Source organism: Cervus elaphus, chromosome 17 (assembly GCF_910594005.1).
Source record: "Cervus elaphus chromosome 17, mCerEla1.1, whole genome shotgun sequence".
Classification (NCBI taxonomy): Eukaryota; Metazoa; Chordata; class Mammalia; order Artiodactyla; family Cervidae; genus Cervus; species Cervus elaphus.
In genome coordinates, this window is record NC_057831.1 from 27,535,365 (window position 1) to 27,560,123 (window position 24,759).

Below are 24,759 nucleotides of genomic sequence, written 5' to 3' on the forward strand. Positions count from 1 at the left end.
TTGATAACCAATTTACAGTAAACGCCAAGACAGAAGAGCAAAAATAATGACTGTTATTACTATGACTCTAATAGATTAAAAATGTACTTGGATTAGATTTATAGTATTGTTTACTTCTAGTTATAAGAACAATAGGAAACAGTCAGTTTCACTTACATGTCCAAGGATTCTTGTGACTGTGAAGAGAGACTCAGATTTGGGATTGACAGCAAGGACCAGGAACACGACTCAAGGGCTATGTGCATCCTTGTCTCTGGGGAACTATTTATTTCTCAAGGGATAGACTTTTAGAATAAGGTATAACAAGAGACCTGGCCCTGTGCCTGAGAAATCTGATTCAAATCCAAGGCTTCATTTACTACTACACAGACAAGTCCCAAATCCTCTCTCCCTTCATCCAACTAAAACAAAGCATGCGCGCTTGGATATGGAATAAATGCCTCAAGTTCAACATTCCTCAAATCAACTCTCTTTTGTTTCCTTTCGTTTTATTCTCCATAGCAGTTCATGGCAGGGAACCCAGCTAAGCCAGAAACCCAAGAAGGATTATAAATTCTTCTCCTTTAATAAATGCCTTTCGACCACCCACGTTAACCAGAGTGTAAGTTCCATAGATCCCATCTGATTAGCATCTCCGGCATCTATTCTTTACTTGTTAAATTCATGTGACTTCCAGTTCTCAATTTTGACCTTTATTAAATGCAACAGCCTCCTCAAGAGTCTCCCTAACTCTAGCCTCCCTCCATCTGTCATCTACACTGACTGCAGAATAAGCTTCTGGAAATACAAATTTTATGTCACTCCCTACTTTAAATCTTTAAATGATAGTCTGTAACTTTTAAAGCACATCCATGATATTTTCCAACCATATCTCCTGATACTCCTCCACTGATATACTATATTCTTGCCACACTAAATTCCTTACAGAGATCCAAATTAATCATTTCTTTTCATATCTTGTTACTACTTCCCTCTCTGAAACACCACTCACCTCACCACTTTAACTAATTCCTACACAGAGGTACAGTGTCCTCATTTAAAGGTACCTGACTGAAAGCTATTCGATCTTTTAAAGACACTATCATAAAAACTCATTTCTTAAAATAGCTAAGTGACACAGGTATGATAGATTGCTTTCTTCATACCACAAATAAGGTCATATGACTATACTGGTAAAGCTACAACAAACCAGTTTTTCTGATACCTAATCCAGTGCTCTTCCTACCACAAATGTTAATTTAGAAGATATACAGTACTAACAACACCTTGACCAGATTCACCAAGTTATTACGTGATAAATATTTTTATTTCACATATTTTGCAGAAGAATTAAAGTAAAACAATTGAGAAAGGGATGTACAGTATTTTGAGACAGACAAACTGACTCAGTGATTGAAGGAGAGAAAGGGAACTGCATATAGAGAAATTGAAACAGATTTAAAATAGATTTAAAACACATAAGAAGAGTATGCTGGGTATAAGACGATTAAAGGGCCTGACAAATGAGAAATTAGTGTTTCTGAAAGAAAATGGAAGTACATGGTGGGGAGGAGTTACAAAATGCTCTTTCTTTCACTGATGAGAACTTTTTTCTCCCTAACATGGATTTCAAGCAAATAAAAGGAATATGAAATGCAGGAGAGAAAAGGATGGATATAGTCATGGAAAGAAAGAGGGTAGAACAAAGACCTATTCGCACAATGACTCACCAACAGAGGTTTTACTAAAAGATTAAGTTGGGAGAGTCATTTTATAAAATTACAATAAATGATTTTTGACAGTCTTGCAGGCATTTCAATTCCAGAGATAATGTAAGCTGTGGGAGGTGGAGAAGTTATGTGTTTGGAAATCATCACTAGAATAAGTAGGGAGATCTGCTTTAGCTATTTTCTTTAAAGTTATCACTAACTAGGTCAAAAGTAGTTGCTAAAAATTGAGTTACACAGTTAAAAAAATGAAAGATATTTACTGAGAAAGTATATACCAAGACGGACAATACTAATGAATGTGGTAAAAGCAGAGTATATAACAGGAACTGTTCAACTATAATTTTAGAGTGATTACTGAAAATATGGTCCCTAAATAAAGTAAATGTGGATTTCCTCACTTCGTGCTAAGAGAATATGGATACTGTATAGTGAAACTCAGTGAAGGAATATTTTCAGTAGAAGATCCATCTCCATCCTCTTGTGAAATACCCTGGGGAACAAAACCTAAAGAGGTTGGCATCTGTACATCACAGGGCAGAGTCTTCACTGATGGGATCAGTGACCTTACAAAGAGAGATCCCAGAGAGGTGCCTTGCTTTTTCCACCATGTGAGGTTCTAGTGAAGACAGCCATCTATGAAACAGGAAACAGGCCCTCACCAAAATCTGGTGTCTTGGTCTTGGACTTACCAGTCACCACAACTGTGAGAGATACCACCACGTCTAGGCTATTTTGCTACAGTGACCCAAGTGGACCAAGACACAGAGCATCAGTCCTTTCATAGTGTGACCCCATTCCCTTTCCAATGATCATCTCTAGCCCCTTCCCTGAACGCATCCTTTTTGCTAGTTACACCAAACTTCTTTCAGTTTCTGGTTGAACCAGGTTTCTTCTCTGTGAAATTGTCCATGTGGCTTCCACTGCTTGGGATGTTCTTCCCACAGTCCGTGTGCCCTCCTGTTACCTAGGTAAATACATTGTATTTTCAAAATCCAGCACTCCCTGTTCCTTCTTAATCAAATTCACCTCTCTTTCCCAATATTCACACACAATGCTGTCATTGTTTCCAAGTTGTTAGAGCCTATTGGTAGCTGAAGACTTGGAGTATTTGAGATTACCCACAGATGATGTATTTTCACTGAGTCCCTACTATATTGGGAATATAAGCTGGAGGACACAAATCATACCCTCAGTGAGCTGTCTAGTGAGAGAGAGAGAGAGAGAGAGACGTAAATAAATTATCACAATTCAACATGACTGATACCACCGTGGAAGTTACATATAATGTATGAAAGTGAAAGTGAGGTCGCTCAGTCATGTCCGACTCTTTGTGACCCCATGGACAGTAGTCTGCACCAGGCTCCTCCATCCATGGGATTTTCCAGGCATGAGTACTGGAATGTATAAGGGGTAGCAATCACAGCTCCATGAAAACCATGGAAATTTCCATAAATAAGGTTAACATTTAAGCTGTGTTTTGAAGCCAACAAAGCATGTTCTCAGCAGAAAAAGGACAAAATATATTCTACAAAGAAGGAATACGAAAAATCATTACCAGCTAAGGCTGCCTGCTGCTGCTGCCAAGTCGCTTCAGTCATGTCCGACTCTGTGCGACCCCATAGACGGCAGCCCACCAGGCTCCTCTGTACCTGGGATTCTCCAGGCAAGAACACTGGAGTGGGGTGCCATTGCCTCCTCCAACCAGCTAAGGCTAATGACCCTGAATTTTAATAGCATCATTCTGTACCCCTGGGTGATTTTTTTTCTTTCTGCCAGCTGCTAGAGGCTACCAAAATTGAGAAATGGGAAAGGTAGACAGGTGATACTATCGAAGGTTTGGGAAAAGGCAGGTAAAAGGAGAAAAATAAGAAAATATACCAATGCAACACCTATTTATCCAACAGAACCTAGGTGAAATCTTTATCTCTGTGACACTTTGAAAGACTCTTATAACTATGAATTGAGTCCAATTCTCTGAACACTTTGTAATCAACTCTATATAATGTGTTCAGTTCAGTTCAGTCGTTCAGCTATGTCCGACTCTTTGCCACCCCATGAATCGCAGCACGCCAGGCCTCCCTGTCCATCACCAACTCCCGGAACTTGCTCAAACTCATGTCCATCGAGTTGGTGATGCCATCCAGCCATCTCATCCTCTGTCATCCCCTTCTCCTCCTGCCCCCAATCCTTCCCAGCATCAGGGTCTTTTCCAATGAATCAACTCTTCGCATGAGGTGGCCAAAGTATTGGAGTTTCAGCTTCAGCATCAGTCCTTCCAATGAACACCCAGAACTGATCTTCTTTAGGAAGGACTGGTTGGATCTCCTTGCAGTCCAAAGAACTCTCAAGAGTCTCCAACACCACAGTTCAAAAGCATCAATTTTTCGGTGCTCAGCTTTCTTCACAGTCCAACTCTCATATCCATACATGACCACTAGAAAAACCACAGCCTTGACTAGACGGACCTTTGTTGGCAAAGTAATGTCTCTGCTTTTTAATATGCTATCCAGGTTGGTCATACCTTTCCTTCCAAGGAGTAAGCGTCTTTTAATTTCATGGCTGCAATCACCATCTGCAGTGATTTTGCAGCCCCCCAAAATAAAATCTGACATTGTTTCCACTGTATCCCCATCTATTTCCCATGAAGTGATGGGACCAGATGCCATGATCTACACTATATTAAAACTTATCTATTACTTGTCTATCCAATCTCTCCAGAGCAAGGTACCAACTAATGCATGGTGGGACCCAATTAAAGCTAGCTGAATAGAACTGTCCAGTCTGTAAGGAGTATATATTGAATAAAAAAGACATACACATTAATATACACTGAAATAAGTTCAACTAAAGGGATGTATTTTCAATGTATATTAATTAGTCAAACTTATTTAATGTGTGTTTTTATATGCCTTTTTTATTCAGTTATAAACTCCTTAAAGTTTGACTAAAGGGATGTATCTGGGCTTCCCTAGTGTTCAGTAGTAAAAAATCCTCCTGCCAACACTAGAGTGTGGGTTCAATCTCTGGGTGAGGATCCCTTGGAGGAAAAAATGACAACCCACTCCAGTATTCCTGCCTGGAGAATCCCCATGGACAAAGGTGCATGGTGGGCTACAGTCCATGGGGTTGCAAAAGAGTTGGACACTATTTAGTGGCTAAGCAACAAAAAAGGGAAGTATAAGCTGTCATAGAACGCTAAAGATGGAGTAGTTGAGTTTTTATTAATGTTATAATTGATAACTTAATGTTTAAGTTGAGTATTTATTAATGTTGTAGAAGTTCTAACTACTTTTAACAGAACAGAGATTGAGCTTATAAAGAGACTGTCTTATATTTTACGAATTCTCTCATGAAGAACAGAAATTTTTTTTCGTAGAATCACCAATCACTAGCTCATGCAGAGACTAAACTTCACTTCGCATTAAGCTAATCAGGTCTTGGATTACATTTTTTCAAAAGCAAACATATGCAAAAATGTTCTTTAAACCTTCAGAAATCATTTTAGAAAATTACCTTGCCTTTATCTCATCCCTCCCACATGCACACATCAGAAAGAAAAGGTGATCAATCCATAACTAAGTTATTATGAGCAAAATCAAAACATTCTGTTTGCTTCTTTAGTACAAGGAGGAGAAAAGATGTCTCACACTGAAATATGGGAAGAGAAAATTACTAGCATCTAAATGAACTCACCCCAGAGAACACTGTGTGCTGAAACCTAGAATTTAAATCCAGATGTCTCTTAAAAAAAAAACCCACTACTTGGCCTTCTGGAGTTTCATTTTGGGGTTTATCACAATGAATACTGAAAAGCAGGTCACGAAATCAACGTCAGTAAAAATCAACTATAGATTCCTTTGTGGAAAACTCTAATGTTAATGGCATCATTCCTCACTAGCAGTTATCCCAACACACAACTATTATGCCACACAATCCTCATGTTGATACATCAGTAGAACAGAGTCCACTCATGATGGTTACTTTCGTATGTCAATTTGATTGAGCCATGGTACCTGCGTATTCAGTTAAAAAACACTCTGGATATTTTCGTAAGGGTGTTTTTGGATAGGATTAACATTAAAATCTGTACACAGTGAGCCAAGCACTGCACCCCATAATATAGGTAGATCTCATTTTATCAGTTCAGGGTTTGAAGAGAATAAGGGACTGACCACCTGGACCTCTTTCCCACAATGCCCTGGTATAAAAGGAATTCGGCCAACAGAATAACTCATTTGCAGGGTCACAAAATTTCACATACCATTCTCTTCTACTGCTTCAACAGCCTTGTATAACGAGAGTCAAAAAAAAACAAAAACCACCTAAACGTGTGTTAGCTTTCTGAAATCCCAAGAAATTACCCAATGCATTATTGGCTTTTTAACTGGTAATAAAACAGCACAAATATCCAAGTGAATGTATCTGACAACAAAAGACACTGAATACTAGTAATCCCTACTAAAAAAAAAAAAAAAGAATTAGAGAATATTCTCTACATTACACAGTCCATTATATGAATATTACCTAGAATATTATATCTAAAATATATCTTACTAAAAACATGAAATATTCACATTTTCTCAGTTATTAACAATGATTTTTGAGGAAAGAGGTTGTGTATATTTTTCTCTATTTGCCATTTTTCCTTTATTTTTGAAATACAGTTGATTTACAACATTATATTAGTTTCAGGTGTATAACACCTAAAATGTTTATAGATTATAACATTTCTATAGTTAAATATAGTTATAACAGCATTCTATGTGTTATAGATTATAACACATAAATCAATGTTTATAGATTACACTCCATTTAAAGTTATTATAAAACAATGGCTACACTTCCCTGTGCTGTACAATATATCATATAAATAGAAACCTGTGTCTTTTAACCCCACATTCCTATTGTGTGCCTCTTCCCCTCACTCTCCTCACAGGTAACCTACTAGCCGTCTGTTTCTGTTTTGTTATATTTATTCATTTTATTTTTTTAGATTCCACATACAAGTGATAACAGGGTATTTGTCTTTCTATGTGTGACTTACTTCACTAAGCATAATACTCCTTAGGTTCATCAACGTTGTTGTAAAGGCAGGATTTCATTCTTTTTATAGCTGAGAATATTCTATTGTGCACGTGTGTGTGTGTGTATACACACACACAGGCCACTTCTTTATCCATCCATCTAACAATGGGCACTCAAACGGCTTCATATCTAGGCTACTGTAGATAATGCTGCCTTGAAAACTGGGGGTGCATGTATCTTTTGATCCAGTGTCTTCTTCAGATATACACCCAGCAGTGGAATTGCTGGACACTATGGCTGGGGAAGGGGGAGTTAGCTGGAATGGCACAGCACTCACTTTGCATGTGAAGGGTAGCAGGATCGAGGCCTGCAGTCTCCAGTTTTTGACTTCCCAGGTGGCTCAGTGGTAAAGAATCTGACTGCCAAGCAGGAGATGTGGGTTTGACCCCTGGGTTGGGAAGACCCTCTAAAGAAGGAAAGGGCAATCCACTTCAGTATTTTTGCCTGGGAAATCCCATGGACAGAGAAGCCTGGTGGGCTACAGTCCATGGGGTCACAAAGACTGTAACACAACTTAATGACTGAGTAACAACCACAGTGATTCTATTTTGAGTTTATTGAGGAACCTCCATACCTTTTTCAATAGCAGCTACACAAATTTACAATCCTACTAACAATGTACTAGGATTCCCTTTCTCCACATCCCAGCCAGCACTGGTTATTTGTATAGTTTTTGAAGATAGCCATTTTGACAGGTATGAGTCGATATCTCATGGTTTTGATTTGTATTTCTCTATTAGTGATGCTAAGCACTTTTTCAGGTGCCTTTTAGCTAGATGTATATCCTCTTTGCAAAAATGTCTGTTCTGGTCTTCCGCTCATTTTAAAATTCAGTTCAATGCAGTCGCTCAGTCGTGTCCAACTCTGTGACCCCATGAACTGCCACAAGCCAGGCTTCCCTGTCCATCACCAAGTCCCGGAGCTTGCTCAAACTCATGTCCATTAAAAGATGCTTGCTCCTTGAAAGAAAAGCTGTGACAAACCTAGACAACATATTAAAAAACAGAGACATTACTTTGCCAACAAAGATCAGTCTAGTCAAAGCAATGGTTTATCCAGTAGTCATGTAAGGGTGTGAGAGTTAGACCATAAAGAAAGCTGAGTGCCGAAGAATTGGTGCTTTTGAACTGTGGTGCTGGAGAAGACTCTTGAGAGGCCCTTGGACTGCAAGGAGATCAAATCAGTCAAAGGAATGGTTTAGATCAAACCTAAAGGAAATCAGTCCTGAATATTCATTGGAAGGACTGATGCTGAAGCTGAAGTTCCAATACTTTGGCCACCTGGTGCGTAGAACTGACTCATTAGAAAAGACCCTGAGGATAGGAAAGACTGAATGCAGGAGTAGAAGGGAACAACAGAGGATGAAATGGTTGAATGGCATCACTGACTCGATTAAAAAAAAATTTTTTTTTAAAGAAAAACATATTGAGTTAAATGGGTTGTTTATATATGTTGGATATTAACCCCTATCACTCATATCATTTACAAACATTTTCTCCCATTTGGTAGGTCATCTTTTCATTTTGCTGATGGCTTCCTTTACTCTGTAAAACTTTTAAAAGTAAATTAGGTCCCATTTGCTTATTTTTGTTTTTATTTTTAAGCCTTAGGAAACAGAGCCAAACTTCTTGCTACAATTTATGTTGTGATTTGTTATAAGACAGTAAAATGACCACAAACCACACACAGTTAAGAATATGGCATATAATATTACTGGCCTCAGTATTCTTCATCGAGATCTTATTGTACAGCAAATAGAAGATAATATAGTAGTTTGTGCATGTGTGCTAAGCAGCCTCAGTCGTGTCTTGACTCTGCAATCCCATGGACTGTAGCCCACCAGGCTCCTCTGTCCAGGCAAGAATACTGGAGTAGGGTGCCATGCTGTTCTCCAGGGTATCTTCCCCACCCAGGAGTCGAACCCGCATTGTTTATGTCCCCTGCATTGCCAGGCGGGTTCTTTACCACCAGCGCCACCTGGGAAGCCCAATATAGTAGCTTACTTCCAGTTAAAGAAACTTAGCTCTTATTTAGCATACATCTCTTCAACTCTTTTTCAATGTGTTTCTAAAAAGTATTTCTTAATTTGGGATCTTTTCCCCCTTCCTGGTTATTACTCCCTTATTTTGAGTATTTCAAGCAATGTGTTAATCATTTACTCTCTAGTTTGTCTTTAATGTTAAAATTTTTCCTATTTCAACAATCTTTGCAGTTGGTTATTAATATTCACATACATTCTTAGCTCAAAAAATGGAAAAAGCAGTAAATAAATGAGTAACAATAAAAAGTGAAATAACTTCACTTTTGTTTATTTACTTAGTATAAATATATTCCCATGGTATGGCATCTCTTCTGGTTTTAACATAATAGATAAACTATAGATTCGTATGGATTTAGATTCATATAAAATCAAATCTTCAAAAGGAGAATAATTTACTACAGTTACCTACTTTTCTGGCTAGTTTTCTTTTTTTCCCCCTAACCCAAATGTTAGAAACTTTAAAAATTATCTTTAATGTCAAGGATTAAAATATTTTTAAATTTATAAAATAATTTATATCCATAATTCATTAAATCTTGAGATACCAAAATTCACATATTGTAAATATCTAAGAGGAATCTATATAAATTATATATAAAACTACATGCAGAAATATATATCTATGTAAAACTATTAAAATAAATGTAGAAGACTAATAAGCAATCACAGTCACATTTTCAGGGTTGAGTAATATATACAAATTAAAAAAAAAATGAATATCTCAATTTACAACTACTGACATAATTGAAAGGCTGATATACTATGACCTTATAATGGCAACCAAACAATTATCTAGTAGCAAAATTAATGCTCTACTGACTGTAATTTTGAAACTTAGAGGGCTATAAATTACTAAATTGAGAAATTTCCTATATTGTTTATTGGACTATTTAATAACCATGGATTCTAAAATATATAATAATTAATTTTATTAATTCTTTAGGTACTAATTCTCATTAAGTAAATGTCTGTCCCTGAATATACAAAGAAAGATATAAATTATACTGAACCTCATTATTCTACTAAATGACAATGACTCAGAGATTGTAAAACTACACTGTACTTTTCATTAAGAAAAACTTCCTCTACAAATGAAACGTTGTCCAGGATTGACCACATGCTGGTTCACAAGGCAAGCCTTGATAAATTTAAGAAAATGGAAATCATATTGGGACTTCCCTGGCAGTCCAGTGGTTTAAGACTTTGCCTTTCAATGGAAAGGGTGAAGATTTGATCCCTGGTTGGGGAGCTAAGATCCCACAGGCCTCAGGGCCAAGAACCAAAAAGTAAAACAAAAGCAACATTGTAACAAATTCAATACAGATTCTTACCAAAAAAACCCACAAAATCATATGAAGCATCTTTTCTGATCACAATGCTATGAGATTAGAAATACACTATAAGGAAAAAAAACTATTAAAAAAATCACAAACACGTGGAGGCTAAACAATTTGCTACTAAACAACCAATAGATCACTGAAGAAATCAAAAATACCTAGAGACAAAAGAAAATGAAAGCACAACAATCCAAAAACCTATGGGATGCAGCAAAAACAGTTCTAAGAAGGAACTTTATAGCAACACAAACATACCTCAGAAAACAAGAAAAAAATCTCAAACCACCTAATGTGCACCTGAACCAACTAGAGAAAGAAGAACAAGCACGACCTCAGGTTAGTAGAAGAAAAGAAATCATACAGATCATGGCAGAAATAAATGAAGTAAAGAAAAAGAAAATAATAGCAAAGATTAATGAAACTAAAAGCTGGTTCTTCAAAAAGACAAACAAAACTGATAAGCCTTTATAGCCATGCTTGTCAGGAAAACAATAGAGATGATTCAAATCAATAAAATTAGAAATGAAGAAGGAGAAGTTAAAACTGACACCACAGAAATACAAAGGATCATGAGGCACTAGAACAAGTAACTGTATGTTAATAAAAGGGACAACCTGGAAGAAATGGACAAATTCTTAGAAAAGTACAGTCTCCCAAGACCGAAATAGCAAGAAAAAGAAATTATGAACAGACCAATTAGAAGCATTGAAATTGAAACCGTGATTAAAAACCTCCCAACAAACAAAAATCCAGGACCTGATAGCTTCAGAAATGAAGCCTATCAAAAATCTAAAAAGCTAACATCAATCCTTTTGAAATTGTTCCAAAAAATTGCAAAAGAAGAAAAACTCCCAGCCTCATACTATGAGGCCACCATCACCCTGATACCAAAACCAGACAAAGATACCACAAAAAAGAAAATTACAGGCCAGAATCACTGATGAACACAGACACAAAAATCCACAATAAAATACAATCCAAGTTCAACAATATGTTAAAAGGATTACGCACACATGATCAAGTGGGATTTATCCCAGGGATGTAAGCATTATTCAATATCCACAATTAAGTGTGATACGCAAAATCAACGAATTGAAGAATAAAAACCATATGATCATCTCAATACAAATAAACATACTTATAAAACAGATACTGCCTCCCAGACTAAGAGAACAAACTTATGGTGGGGGGAAGGGATAGTTAGGGAGTTTGAAATCAACATGTACACACTGCTACCTTAAAACAGATAACCAACAGCGACCAACTCTGTTCAGTGTCATGAATGAGAGGGGAGGTTGGGAAAGAATGGATACATGTATATGTATGGCAGCGTCTCCTTGCTGTCCACTGGAAACTACCACAATATTGTTGACTATACTGAAATATAAAATAAAAAGTTTAAAAAAAGAAAAAAAGAAAAACTTCCTCTAGTATTAATGCTCTCAACAAATAATTTCATTATACACAAACTATAAAATAATAAAAATAAAAATATTTACTATTCTTAAAACTAATTGATTAGGCTAAGGAGTTATGGTTTAAAGGCACCCACTCTTGACTTTTTAAAGAAAATCATTCTTTAATAAAGACTATCTTCTTAACAAGAAATTATATATTAAGTCATTATATTGAATGGTGAAGCATCAGAAGGGCTGCCACTAATATCAGAAACTAAAATAAGATACTACTCATACCATTGTTATTTAGTATTTTGCCGGCAATTCAAGCCAATCCAGTTGCAGTAAGTCAGCAATAGTCACAAGGGAAAAAGGAAACAAAAATAACACTGCTGTATGTTCTGACTGCAAAACCCAAGAGAGCTAGCTAAAAAATCATTTTAACTAATAAGTGAGTTCCAAAGGTAGTTGAATACAAATAAAGATATAAAAATCAATATATTAATACCTTTCAAACTGATCTCCAACAAAAACCACCTGGAAGTTATAATGGGAGAAATTCATTTCCAAAAACAACCAAAAAATGTCAAATACATAGGAATGAAGCAGGAGGCAGATGGCCCTGCCCCAGGGTAAAGCAGTTGGAAATTAATTCCCTATTGACCAAAACTCCAAGATGAAGATGGAGACTAGCAGAACAGTTAAGGGAGAAGCCTGGGCCCTGCCCAGACCACATATACCTCATTCCCAAAGTCGGAGACCTTCCGGATCACACATGCCCAGAGAAGCTCCTTGGAGGTGAAAGAGGGTGATATTAACTAATGCCAGGCTATCCACACGCCTCTGCAGTAGGATCCATCTTGACTCAGAGATGCGCTTGCACACATGGAAGGATCCTGAGATACACCAAACACGGACTGTGAGCCAGGCAAATCAAATGACTGGCCAAAGGAAAACCAGAAGAAATGCCTCATATAAGTGATTTAAACCGCCACAAGGGTACAACTCAGGGACTGTCCCTCAGGGACTGTCCCTCTGAGTCTGCCCATGTGTCTATCCATACATACTGGACTCTTTTTCCTCTTAATGAACACTTTATTTGCTTCACTGCTTTCCATCTTTGTGGAAATTCTTTTCTGCAGAGCTGAAGGGACAGGGCCCTTGTCCCTGACTACTAGTCTAGTGGCCAGGATCTGGTGCTTTCACCACCATAACTGTCTCAGTCTCTGGCTGGGAACCCAAGCCCTGCTCCAAGCCATCGCAGGCCGAGACCATCCAAGATCAGGAATAGTACTTTAAATAAGATACATATAGAAAGCATGTGAACCAAATTGTATAATCATAATGAGACATAAAAAAGAGAAAAGTTGAATAAAAAGTATAATTATGCTTTTAGAATAACAAAATGTTAGTATTTTACTGAGGATGGTAGATCTTTTTCAGTGTATATTGGCACACAGCATCATTTCAAATCGTTTGTCATGTATTTTACTGTTAAGAACGTAAGAAGTTTTTTCATATTTAGCAAACCTAAGAAGCAAAAATGGTATCATTTGTTAATTAGCTAATGTAAGAAAACCCAAATTCTCTGTCAATGCTTTAATCACAAACTATATAAATACCAATAGAGGCTTATCTCCTTCTTGAGATTATACATATTGGAGCTTTCTTTGCCCCTTATGAAGTACAATGCTTAAAAACATAACAGAAAGCAAACAGCACCCAATATCATGTTGTTATCTTCTGTTACTAATCTTGTGGCCTGTGAAAGATTTCAAGATGATCTTTCTCGTTATTTCAATCAGATTCAAGTCTTTCTGTGACTCCGTTTCTATGAGCTCCTGAATATGAATATATTTGATTAAAATCTCTACTTCCTGCTTCTAACATATACCTTAGACCTATATGCTATCACTTCCTTAGACTCTATCCTTAGGATAATGAACTTAAGGTTTATTATTTTAAATGGCCTCTTTCAAAAATGTCCTCTCCTGCGCTGAATAACCCAATTACATTTTATTGACGACAATGATAATGATACTGTCTCTAAGCTGCACTTCCATCATACCATACTGGCTGGTTCAACTCTTAAACCTTAACTCTTAAACCATAATTCAAGAAATGATGGCAGTGGTGGCCATCTAAATTTGAATTTTCCTAAACAGTCTAAAAAGATTTTGTATAAAATCAACACAAAAGATCGGATAAAAAAGCTCCAACAAAAATAAAATATTTATAAATATTTTATAAAATTTAAGAAATGAGATTCAATATGTAATCACTAATTTTAAAACTTTTAATGGGACATTTTACTTCGGAGGAACTACTAAGTCTTTAAAAAAAAAAAAAAAACCAGTATGTATTTTATCCTTACAGGACTGCTAGCTCAGACTAGCCTCATTTCAAATGCTCAACAGCCATGACAGAGAATGGATACTATATTGAACAACACAAGTTTAGAAGATTCCTCTGGAGGGCTAATGAGTATAGTATTCCCTGTGTTCTTCCATGCTTAGGCGAATTTTTCTATTGCCTTGATACTTACTGAGCACTTTGGCTCAACATCAAATTCTTATTTCTTGAGTTTTCTGAAAATACTACTCTAATATTGAATTGTTCTGCATATTTTTGTTGAAGAGTCTGATGCCAATCTAATTTTCTTTTCTTTTTAAATAACCTAATCTTTTAGCATGGAGGCCTGGAGGATTTCTTTTTTGTATTTAGTTTTACCTTTAAAGTATCCAAGTTTTGCTAAACTTCCTCAAGATCAGTTTTCACAAGCACATGGTGGGCACTTTCAACATACAGATTCTGGTTTTCTACTTCAGAAAAGTTCATACTTAATTAAATATCAGTTCCATTTCAATGTTTTGTTTTTCTCCTGAAGGATTCCAATTGCAGGTATGTTAGATCTTTTTGCCTACTTTTTATATTAGTCCTTTTCTCTCTGATCCTTTATTTTGTCTTCATTTGACCCATTTTCCTCAATGTGCTTCATTAAATTTTCAGTCATCTCTATGCCTCCTTGGAACCCTGTAATTTACTCTTAATTTTTAAAATGATTCTTTTTCTTCATCTTCTAGTCAACTTTTACGTCACATCTTCCTAGTATTTATCGACTCTGGCTCCAAGTTTCTCAATTTCTTATTCATACATTCTTTTTCCTTTTCATATCTATAAAGGCTTAAGGATATTTAATATGGGTCATGGTGTTCTGTTACTGGTAACTGCTTCATGGTTGGTTTAGGAGAAAAAAAAATTAATAGCTAAAATGTTTTGATTCTCATTTTCTGCTTTTTCCTTGTAGTACTTATGTACATACATAACCTGCAATTTCCTACTCAGTGTGTGAAAAGTGAAAGTATTGGTCTCTCTGTGACCCCAGAGGCTATAGCGTGCCAGGCTCTTCAGTGTTAGTTTTTCTTTAGCTATCAATAAAAGCTGATACAGTAAGAGTAAAGATTTAGGATCAATTCTCAGGTTTTTTAGTTCGAAAGCTCCTTCTTCTGAAATTATACCAAAAAGAGTTATTAGTGTGTCTTCTAACAGCATGATTTTCTTACTTCTACAGGACACTTAAATTTCCCCTTCTTGTGTCCTTCTTTCCCTTCATCACCAAGCCTACAAGGGAGAACAATTTCATCCTCAGAAGAGGCACTCTCCTGATTTGCTGCCTAGGGTCTTGTGTACCCTAGGAGACAAAATTCTCCTTTTGATTTCCCAATAGCCAATGCTCTACCTGAATCTAAGCCCAAATCTTAGGATTTTCCCACCAAGGTAAGATTTTTCTAAAAACAATTTTAATTGTAAATTATCACCCCTAGGGCTCCTAATTCAACCCCTCTTGTCTTTTCCATGTAGTCTCTGCAGTCTTCATGAACTCTCTCTAAAATGGGAGCTGAAGCTGAGTAGGCCAGATATAGGTATTTATTTCTCTCTCTCTTAGTAATTTCTAGTTCTTAGTTTTCTCCAACACAGGTTATGAATATATTATTTTATCAAATCTTTTGTGTTGATTTTATACAAAATCTTTTTAGACTGTGTAGGAAAATTCAAATTTAGATGGCCACCACTACTATGGGAATATCAGATCACCTTGCCTGCATCCTGAGAAATCTGTATGCAGGTCAAGAAGCTACAGTTAGAACTCGACATGGAACAATGGACTGGTTCAAATTTGAAAAAGGAGTACATCAAGGCTGTATATTGTCAAACCTGCTTATTTAACTTATATGCAGAGTACATCATGTGAAATGCCAGACTGGATGAAGCACAAGCTGGAATCAAGATTGCTGTGAGAAATATCAATAACCTCAGATATACAGATGACCCCACCCTTATGGCAGAAAGGTAAGAGGAACTAAAGAGCCTCTTGATGAAGGTGAAAGAGGAGAATGAAAAAGCTGGCTTAAAATTCAACATTAAAAAAATACAGATCATGGCACTGGTCCCATCACCTCATACTCCATAGCAAATCAATGGGGGAAAAAACGGAAAAAGTGACTTTATTTTCCTGGGCTCCAAAATCACTGTGAACGGTGACTGCAGCCATGAAATTAAAAGACCACTGCTCCGTGGAGGAAAAGTTATAACAAACCTAGACAGCATATTAAAAGCAGAGCTATCACCTTACCAACAAAAGTCCATATAGTCAAAGCTATGGTTTTTCCAGTAGTCAAGTATGGATGTGACAACTGGATCATAAAGGCTGAGTGCTGAAGAATTGATGCTTTTGAAATGTGGTGTTAGAGAAGACTCTTGAAAGCCTCTTGGACTGCAAGGAGATCAAACCAGTCAAGGTTAAAGGAAATCAACCCTGAATATTCACTGGAAGGACTGATGTTGAAGCTCCAATACTCTGGCTAACTGATGCAAAGAGCCGACACATTAGAAAAGATCCTGATGCTGGGAAAGATTTAAGGCAGGAGGAGAAGGGGACGACAGAGGACGAGATGGTTGGATGGCATCACTGACTCAACAGACATGAATCTGAGCAAGCTCCAGGAGATGGCGAAGTGGACAGAGAAGCCTGGCGTGCTGCACTTCATGGGGTCACAAACAGTTGGACATAGCTTATCGACTGAACAACCACTAGCAGTAGTAGTAGTGCGGTGCTAGTTATTCAGTCATGTCCGACTCTGCGATCCCACAGACTGTAGCCCGCCAGGCTCCTCCGTCCATGGGATTCTCCAGGCAAGAATACTGGAGTGGACTGCCATTCCCTTCTCCAGAGGGTCTTTCTGACCCAGGAATTAAACCCGGGTAACCTGCATTGCAAGCAGATTCTTTACCGTCTAAGCTACAGGGAAGATCCAGGAGATCTTAATTCATCAACAACTCTCAGTGTCTTTTTAGTTGACCACAGTCTCTAGTTCAGTCTCTTCTACTCTTCAAATACTATATTTATTTAATAAAAACTGAACCCTTGGTAATTTATGATTAGCACCAGCCATAAGCCCTCATGAATGATGGACATGATAATTAAAAGAGCCACATAATACAAAAGTATGTAAAGGAGGAGACCAACATAATTCAGCTTGCAAAAAGGACATATCGCTCCGTGGTACATTTGATACCTTAGAGTAAAAAAGTGATATCTAGATATTACTATGAAAGAATTAAGTAAAATAAACTTTCATTTCTACTAAAATGGCAGCAATCTTTCATGATCAGTAACTGCAGATTTAATAAGGCTATTGAAAAACAGTTGATAATAAATTTCAAAGTCCTTAACTTAGGAAATAATTTTGATATATGACAATGAGTCTGTTCAAAAAAATTAAAGGCATAAAGCAGACTAAAAGTAAATGACAACAGAAAATTACTGTTAGAGAAGATTTATGATCTACTTGAGCAGCTTCTGTACATTATTTGATATGCTTAGGATTATAGCCTAATAGGGAACCAAAAATCAACATAATGAATAAAATAAAGAATAAGAACTAAGAAATAACCCAAGAATTCAATAGGGAGATGAATATTATGAAGTTATGAATATGGAACTAGATACTAAATATTTCCTTCTTTAAAAACAAGTAAACTGATGTTCTTTCATAAGGTTTTCTTTTTTTTTTTTTTTTAAGGTTTTCTATAGATAATAAATAACTGCCACCGGGCAATTAACTCAAGTTAAAACACAAACGTATATGAGGCAGTAAGACAGAGGAAAACAATCTAATCTGTTAGGAAAAAGATGTAAAAGCTGTGTTGGTGATCATGCTGATATTGTTCTGTGTTTCCCCCAACCAACAAGAACATGGTCCCCATTCTCTTACAACAGAACATAATTTTTATGAATGACTGTTAATTTTGCTTATGTTGAGGCCTGTAATTTATGCTAGTAGGTTGTTCTACAAGGTGGATCAGATGTCATATTCTCTAAGGACAATTCCTCTCTTAATGTTCAGGGACAAAAATGTGGCCTGTTTTCAAATAAGCATGAAATAAGAGTACCAATACTACAACTCAACAAGCATTTACCAAGAATCTTCTAACTATTTCCTTAATCAACAAAGACCAAAATAAACCAGGCTGATTTCTTGACTGGTAGCCTTTATATATTTACTAAAAACATTTTAAAGCTGAGATATGAAGTATTTAGTAATAAATGAGTGACTGAATGCTTCTATATTAATTCAGATCTTAGATGTACATAAAATGCTTGCTTAAACAAAATGTTTTCCATAAAGTCAAGCAAATACTCAAATTTTCAACTTTTGTCTCTTAAGATCCTTACATATACTAGATTTAATGCCCACTCCAAATTCAAAAAAACACTCTGAAGTCATGCAAAGTGAAAATTCTAATGTCAGATTCTAATCATTTGTAAATTCCCACCATGTAAAAACTTAGAAGCATGATTTCTTTCCTTTCAGAAATGTCCCTTCCAATGGCAGGTTAGTAAATTATAAAATAAAACTTTTAGATTTCCATTACCCACATCACCATCTTGTACAGACAGAGAAATCATTCTTTCTTGATCAGGTGCAATACTAATGCAAACACTGATATTTTTAGTTAGAAAACTGACACTAAAGGAAGAATTATGAAACTAGAACTTCTGTGTAAAAAAGCCAGAATAGATTCTAAGTTACATGCTTTATAATTTTACCTTTAAGAGCATAGAAGTAGCAAAGGATCAAGCACTTTATTCAGAGAAGTAAGAACTGTATAAAATAAACATCTCATTGATATTTTTGAAATTTTTCTTGCTTAAAAGCTAGATATTAATTTTATAAAACACATCAATAAATATCTAAAATTAGACAGCTCATGGGTTTATAAATCTCCTTCCTCTGTACTAATAATTTGAAACTATTTTTAGAAAAAGCAAAAATTTAAAACAATATTAAAATCTAGCTTCTGAAAACACTTTCTTTCACATTCTATAAAATCAGCAAAAAGCTGCACTTTACTCAGAATGTAGTTTTTTTAATTTTGTAAACTAAGAGTTAAAATTCAAACTCTGGATTCTGCCAGAGTAAGGCAAGTAAACTTACAGGGACTGTTTCCCTATCTTTTAAATGGTGATGTATATAATACCTCATCATGGGTCTATAGGAAAGATCAGACAAGAGATTAAGTCTGAAGTCTAGTGCTGAGTACATAGTGGATGCTCAATCAATGATACATATCATTCGAAAGTTAAAGACAGTACACCTGCAGGAACTACCTCTTCCTATATCGAATTCTTTTGTGTCAACAGTCTCAGATGTGAAGACAATTATGAATTTTGTTACAGATTCTTAAGAAGACATATCCCTTTTATTCTCTTCCTGAAGACTCAGTGATTAAATTGGCAGTTTGTTGTTTTCATTACCATTGTGTAACTATTTTTTCCTTAACATTTTATGAAATACAATTTCAAGACCATTTTCAATAAATGGGGCTAACAAATAACTCTGCAATGGGTCTGAAATTTAATCCAACACCATACACACTTGTCAATATTTCCTGAATCTGTTCTTTAAAACGCTATAAAATTTTGCTTCCTTTTTTCATTTCTCTTCATCAACTTTCTCTGGGTTTCAGTCCTTTCAGGAGAGGGCTGAGCACCCCTCCATGTATAACCAAGGACATGGAATCCCTGTCCTCCAGGTACTGAATGAATGGTCCATTTGGAAAATACTACCTGTTTCTAACATAAAGAAAAAACTGGGCCATTTAAAACAAAAGAAGTTATAAAAAGCAATGCTTCAAAAAAAAAATGAACTTGAGATACTCAATTTATGTAGACTAATTATATATTATGTAAATCGACCTTTACAGGCATGTGTAAAAATCAGGTCATCACGTGGTTTTCTCTAATCCTTAAGACTACTGCTACCCATAAGAATCTTCTGTCATTATGCAAATAGTTTACATCTATGATCACCAACTAAACAGGGTTACTGAAAAGTTAAGAGTAAAAAACTTAATCTTTTATTAAATTTAACTATTAAATTTAAGTAGCCACATATATCTACTATAACGGTGAACAAAGGCTAACACATTCTCTTTCTCTTTCTCTAAAGTTTTTTTGATGTGGACTATTTTTAAAGTCTTTATGGATATGTTACAATATTGCTTGCGTTTTATTTTTTGGCCCTGTGCCCTGTGGGATCTTAGCTCCCAAACCATAATGGAACCCAAACTGCCTGCATTGGAAGCAAGGACAACCACTGGACCACAGGGAAGTCCCTTTTTTATTGTTCCTTTTCATTACCATTGAGCCCTTTATCCAGATGGTCTCATTGAACACCTTGTTTTAAACCCCTTCTGTGATATCTCTTAAGATCAAACAGCTTGACAAAACTGTAATCTCAAAACCAAACAACTACTGAAACAGAATTTTAAAAGCCAGCTTTAAAATGCACTTTTTGATGAAGAGCACTGCAATCAGTTATTTTAATTTTATAATCACAATTTACTAAAGAAAAAAAATGCATACGTCTCAGAGTGCTTCAAATTTAACTTTAACAACACAGTATATAACTTCCCTCCTGAATTATTTGTCAGCTACATAATTACTCCCAGGGTAAAATAAAGGCATAATTAAAAACAAGTAAGGCATAAATCAAAGTACAACCAAGCAGAATTAAGAGAACAACTGGAAATTATTCTGTATCTATCTATTCACTGTGATAATACAGAAATTAATGACTAGAAATATGATGGCTCAAATGCAACAATACAATGAATTAGTCAGTGAAGAGCTATGTAATTTTTATCTCTAGTATTATTTACCACACCACCAAAGATCAAGAGTTACCCCAATTTTAAGGGATTTTTGGATGACTGATGATGGCTCTTTCCAATTAAATCTAAGCATACATTATTTTAAAGTAAAATGATTAAAAAGCTATCATAAAAAAATGTTAAGGGTTTTAAGCGCCCTCTTTCTTTTTTCATAAGCTTCCTCTCTGTTTCTCCACTCCACACGTAAACACAGTATTTTTTTTAAAGCACAAATGTAGGTGTTAAGAAGAAAAACAACTCTTGGGGCATGTCTGTTAAGAACTGCCTCTCTCTGGGACTGGTATTAATGTTATCACTACCAATCAATTCCTCCTTTCTTCTGCCTATCAACTTGGCTTTCAGTATCCTGGGGGTGAGGAGGTAGGTAGGAGGGTGGAACAAGTGAAACAACATCAGTATTCAAACATAGGATTCAAAAGAATTCAAACAATGTGAATGCAAGTTATTTGCTAAACTATATATGAATTTCTGAACGATTGCTGACTTTTTTTTTTTTTTTGGTTTGGCATTTGAGTAAACATTAGAAAACTTACTAAAGTGTAAAGTAAAGCAAAGTGAAGTCGCTCAGTTGTGTCCAACTCTTTGCGACCCCACGTACTGTAGCCTGCCAGGCTCCTCCATCCATGGAATTTTCCAGGCAAGAGTACTGGAGTGGGTTGCCATTTCCATCTCCAGGGGATCTTCCCAACCCAGGAATCAAACCCAGGTCTCCTGCACTGCAGGCAGACTCTACCGTCTGAGCCACCAGGGCACCGCTCCCCGCCACCCAAAAAAAACAACTTACTATTCTGCGTCAAAGCTTGAAGTAGACAATCCAAGCATCCTTCTAAACTATCATCAGTTCTGTCAACAGCTGTAATCTTCAGCTTCTTCAAGGTATCACTGAGATTATCTGCTTAGAGAAAAAAAGAGAAATCAGAAACCTCACTAACCATCATGTTACATGATAAACAGTACAAACAGGCAAAAGGCTCCCATTATGGTGAATTATTTTCATATACGTTCCAAACAGCAATGGACTATACAAGTACTCATTTTTAGATAAAATTTTATCCATTTAACTCATATAAAATAGTCACTTCATCTGTATGATACCAAGAATATTCTATAGTCACAGAACATCTTTTCAGCATTCTTATACCTTATCTATTGTTCACGAACCAGTCATGGTTAACTTAAAAAAATGAAAAGTCCACAAAAACTTGCATAAGCTTTGCAAGTAATAATGGATTACATTTTTTTGGCTTCCTCTGTTGCATTTTAAATACATAAAATGAAAATGAAGCTTTAGAAAAGTTTCAAAATAATTTGACTTAATAAAGTCTGTTTATTATTATGGGCTTCCCTGATGGCTCAGATGGTAAACAATCTGCCTACAATGCGAGAGGCTCAAAGATGGGGAAGATCCCCTGGGGAAGGAAGGGAATGGCTACCCCCTCCATTATCCTTGCCTGGAGAATTCCATGAACAGAAGCCCCTGTCTACGGGGATGCTCACTAATATAAAGCTTTTAAAAACTGCCACTTAAACCCTTCAAAGTACTGCTTTAAGCCAAAACGTGTACATTCTGGAGTTTACAGCACTTTGCATGCTCGGTCACTAAGTCGAGTCTGACTTTTTGTGACCCCATGCGCTGTAGCCCTCCAGACTCCTCTGTACACAGGATTTCCCAGGCAAGAATACTGGACTGGATTGCCATTTCCTCCTCCAGAGGATCTTCCAGACCCAAAGACTGAACCCACGTCTGCACTGACCATTGGAGAAGGAACTGGCAACCCACTCCAGTGTTCTTGCCTGGAGAATCCGAGGGACGGGGGAGCCTGGTGGGCTGCCGTCTATGGGGTCACACAGAGTCAGACATGATTGAAGCGACTTAGCAGCAGTAGCAGCAGCTACTGCATTGACAGGCGGGTTCCCTACCACTGAGCCACCTGGGAAGCCCTTTAAAACACTGCTCTTCTAAATTATATATGAATTTCTCTAGACCATAGATTGTTAAAATTTTTTTACATATTAAAAATTATTTAGCATGCCAAGGAGTTATTAAATTTTTATTGAAGTATATTTGATGTACAATGTTATATAAGTAACAGGTGTAGAGTACAGTGATTCACAATTTTCAAGGTTATAATCTATTTATAGTTATTATAAAATACTTGCTGTATTCCCTATATTGTACAATATACCCTTGTAGCTTATTTTCTACATCATAGTTTGTACTACTTAATCCTCTACCCTTTTATTGCCCAAGCTTTATTCTATGTATCAGTGAGACTGTTTCTTTTTTGCTGTATTTACTAGTTTATTGTATTTTTAAAGTTCCACATATAAATGATACCATACAGTATTTGTCTGACTTACTTCACTTAGCATAATACTCTCTGGGTCTACCCATGTTGTTGCAAATGGCAGAATTTCCTTCTTTTTTAATACTGGAATACTGAGACAAATAATGTATGATATCATTTACATGTAGAATCTAAAAAATACAGCAAACTAGTAAATACAACAAAAAATGAACAGACTCACCAATACAGAGAACAAAGTAGTGGTAACTAGTGTGGAGAAGGAAGGGGAGAGGGACTTCTATGAACACTGGGATGAATGTAACATTTTGAACTAGTGTTTTGGTATGTATACCCAGGAGTGGAATTGCAGGCTCATATGGTAGTTCCATTTTTAGAGAAATCTCCATAGTGTTTTCCAGTGGTTGCACCAATTTACATTCCTACTAACAGTATATATACAAGGATTCCCTTTTCTCCACATTCTCACCAACATGTGCTACCTGTGGTCTTTTTAATGACATCCATTCTGTCAGGTGCTGGGTGATATCTCATTGTGGTTCTGACATATTTCCCTGATGATTAACGATGTTGAACATTTTTTAATGTGCCTAATGGAGATCAGTCCTGGGTGTTCTTTGGAAGGACTGATTTTGAAGCTGAAACTCCAATACTTTGGCCACCTGATGTGAAGAGCTGACTCATTTGAAAAGACCCTGATGTCGGGAAAGATTGAGAGCAGGAAGAGAAGGGGACGACAGAAGATGAGATGGTTGGATGGCATAACTGACTCAATGGACATGGGTTTGGGTGGACTCCAGGAGTTAGTGATGCATAGGGAGGTCTGGTATGCTGCAGTCCATGGGGTCACAAACAGTTGGACACAACTGAGTGACTGAACTGAACTGAATGGTCATCTGCATGTCTTTGGAAAATATCTGTTCAGGTCTTCTGCCCATTTTTTAATCAGGCTGTTTGGCTTTTCTGATTTTAAGCTGTATGAGCTACTTATACATTTAGGAATATTAACCTGTTATTGGTCATATTATTAGTAAATATTTTCTCCCATTTAGTAGGCTTTTTGTTATGTTGATGCTTTCCTTTGATGCACAAATGCTTTTAAATTTAACTAGGTCCCATTTGTTTATTTTTGCTTTTATTTATTTCCTTTGCTTTAGGAGACTGATCCAAAAAACTACTGCTACAATTTATATCAAAAAGTGTTCTCTGTATATTTTCCTCTAGGAATTTTATAATTTCTGGTCCTATATTTAGGTCTCTAATCCATTTGGAGTCTAGCTTTGCATATGGTATTAGAAAATGTTCTAACTTCATTCTTTTCCATGGAGCAATCCAGTTTTCCCAGCACTACTTACGGAAGACACCATCTTTTCTCCATTGTATGGTCTTGCTTCCTTTGCTGTATATTAATGGATCATAACTGTGTCAGTTTATTTCTGAGCTTTCTATTCTCTTTATCCTTGGTGATGCCTGTGCCAGCCCCATACTGTTTTGATGACTGCAGCTTTGTAGTATAGTCTGAAGTAAAGGTGTGTAATTCCTTCAGCTCTGGTCTTCTTTCTCAGGATTGTTTTGGCTTTTCAGGGTCTTTTGTGCTTCCACACAAATTATTATTTGTTTTAGTTCTGTGAAAAATGCCATTGGTAT

The 24,759-nt window shown here is 36.3% G+C and overlaps 1 protein-coding gene across 5 annotated transcripts in view; it reads right to left on the reverse strand.

The window, feature by feature from the left end:
* Positions 1-24,759, reverse strand: part of RAP1GDS1 (Rap1 GTPase-GDP dissociation stimulator 1) — a 152,310-nt gene that overhangs the window by 88,562 nt on the left and 38,989 nt on the right. For 3 of the 5 annotated variants that reach the window (XM_043870713.1, XM_043870712.1, XM_043870709.1), the window contains exon 2: positions 21,591-21,701. In XM_043870713.1, the coding sequence (XP_043726648.1) occupies positions 21,591-21,701 (111 nt within the window). The remainder of the gene's footprint in view (positions 1-21,590; positions 21,702-24,759) is intronic. The other 2 variants (XM_043870714.1, XM_043870710.1) reach the window with 1 other exon arrangement.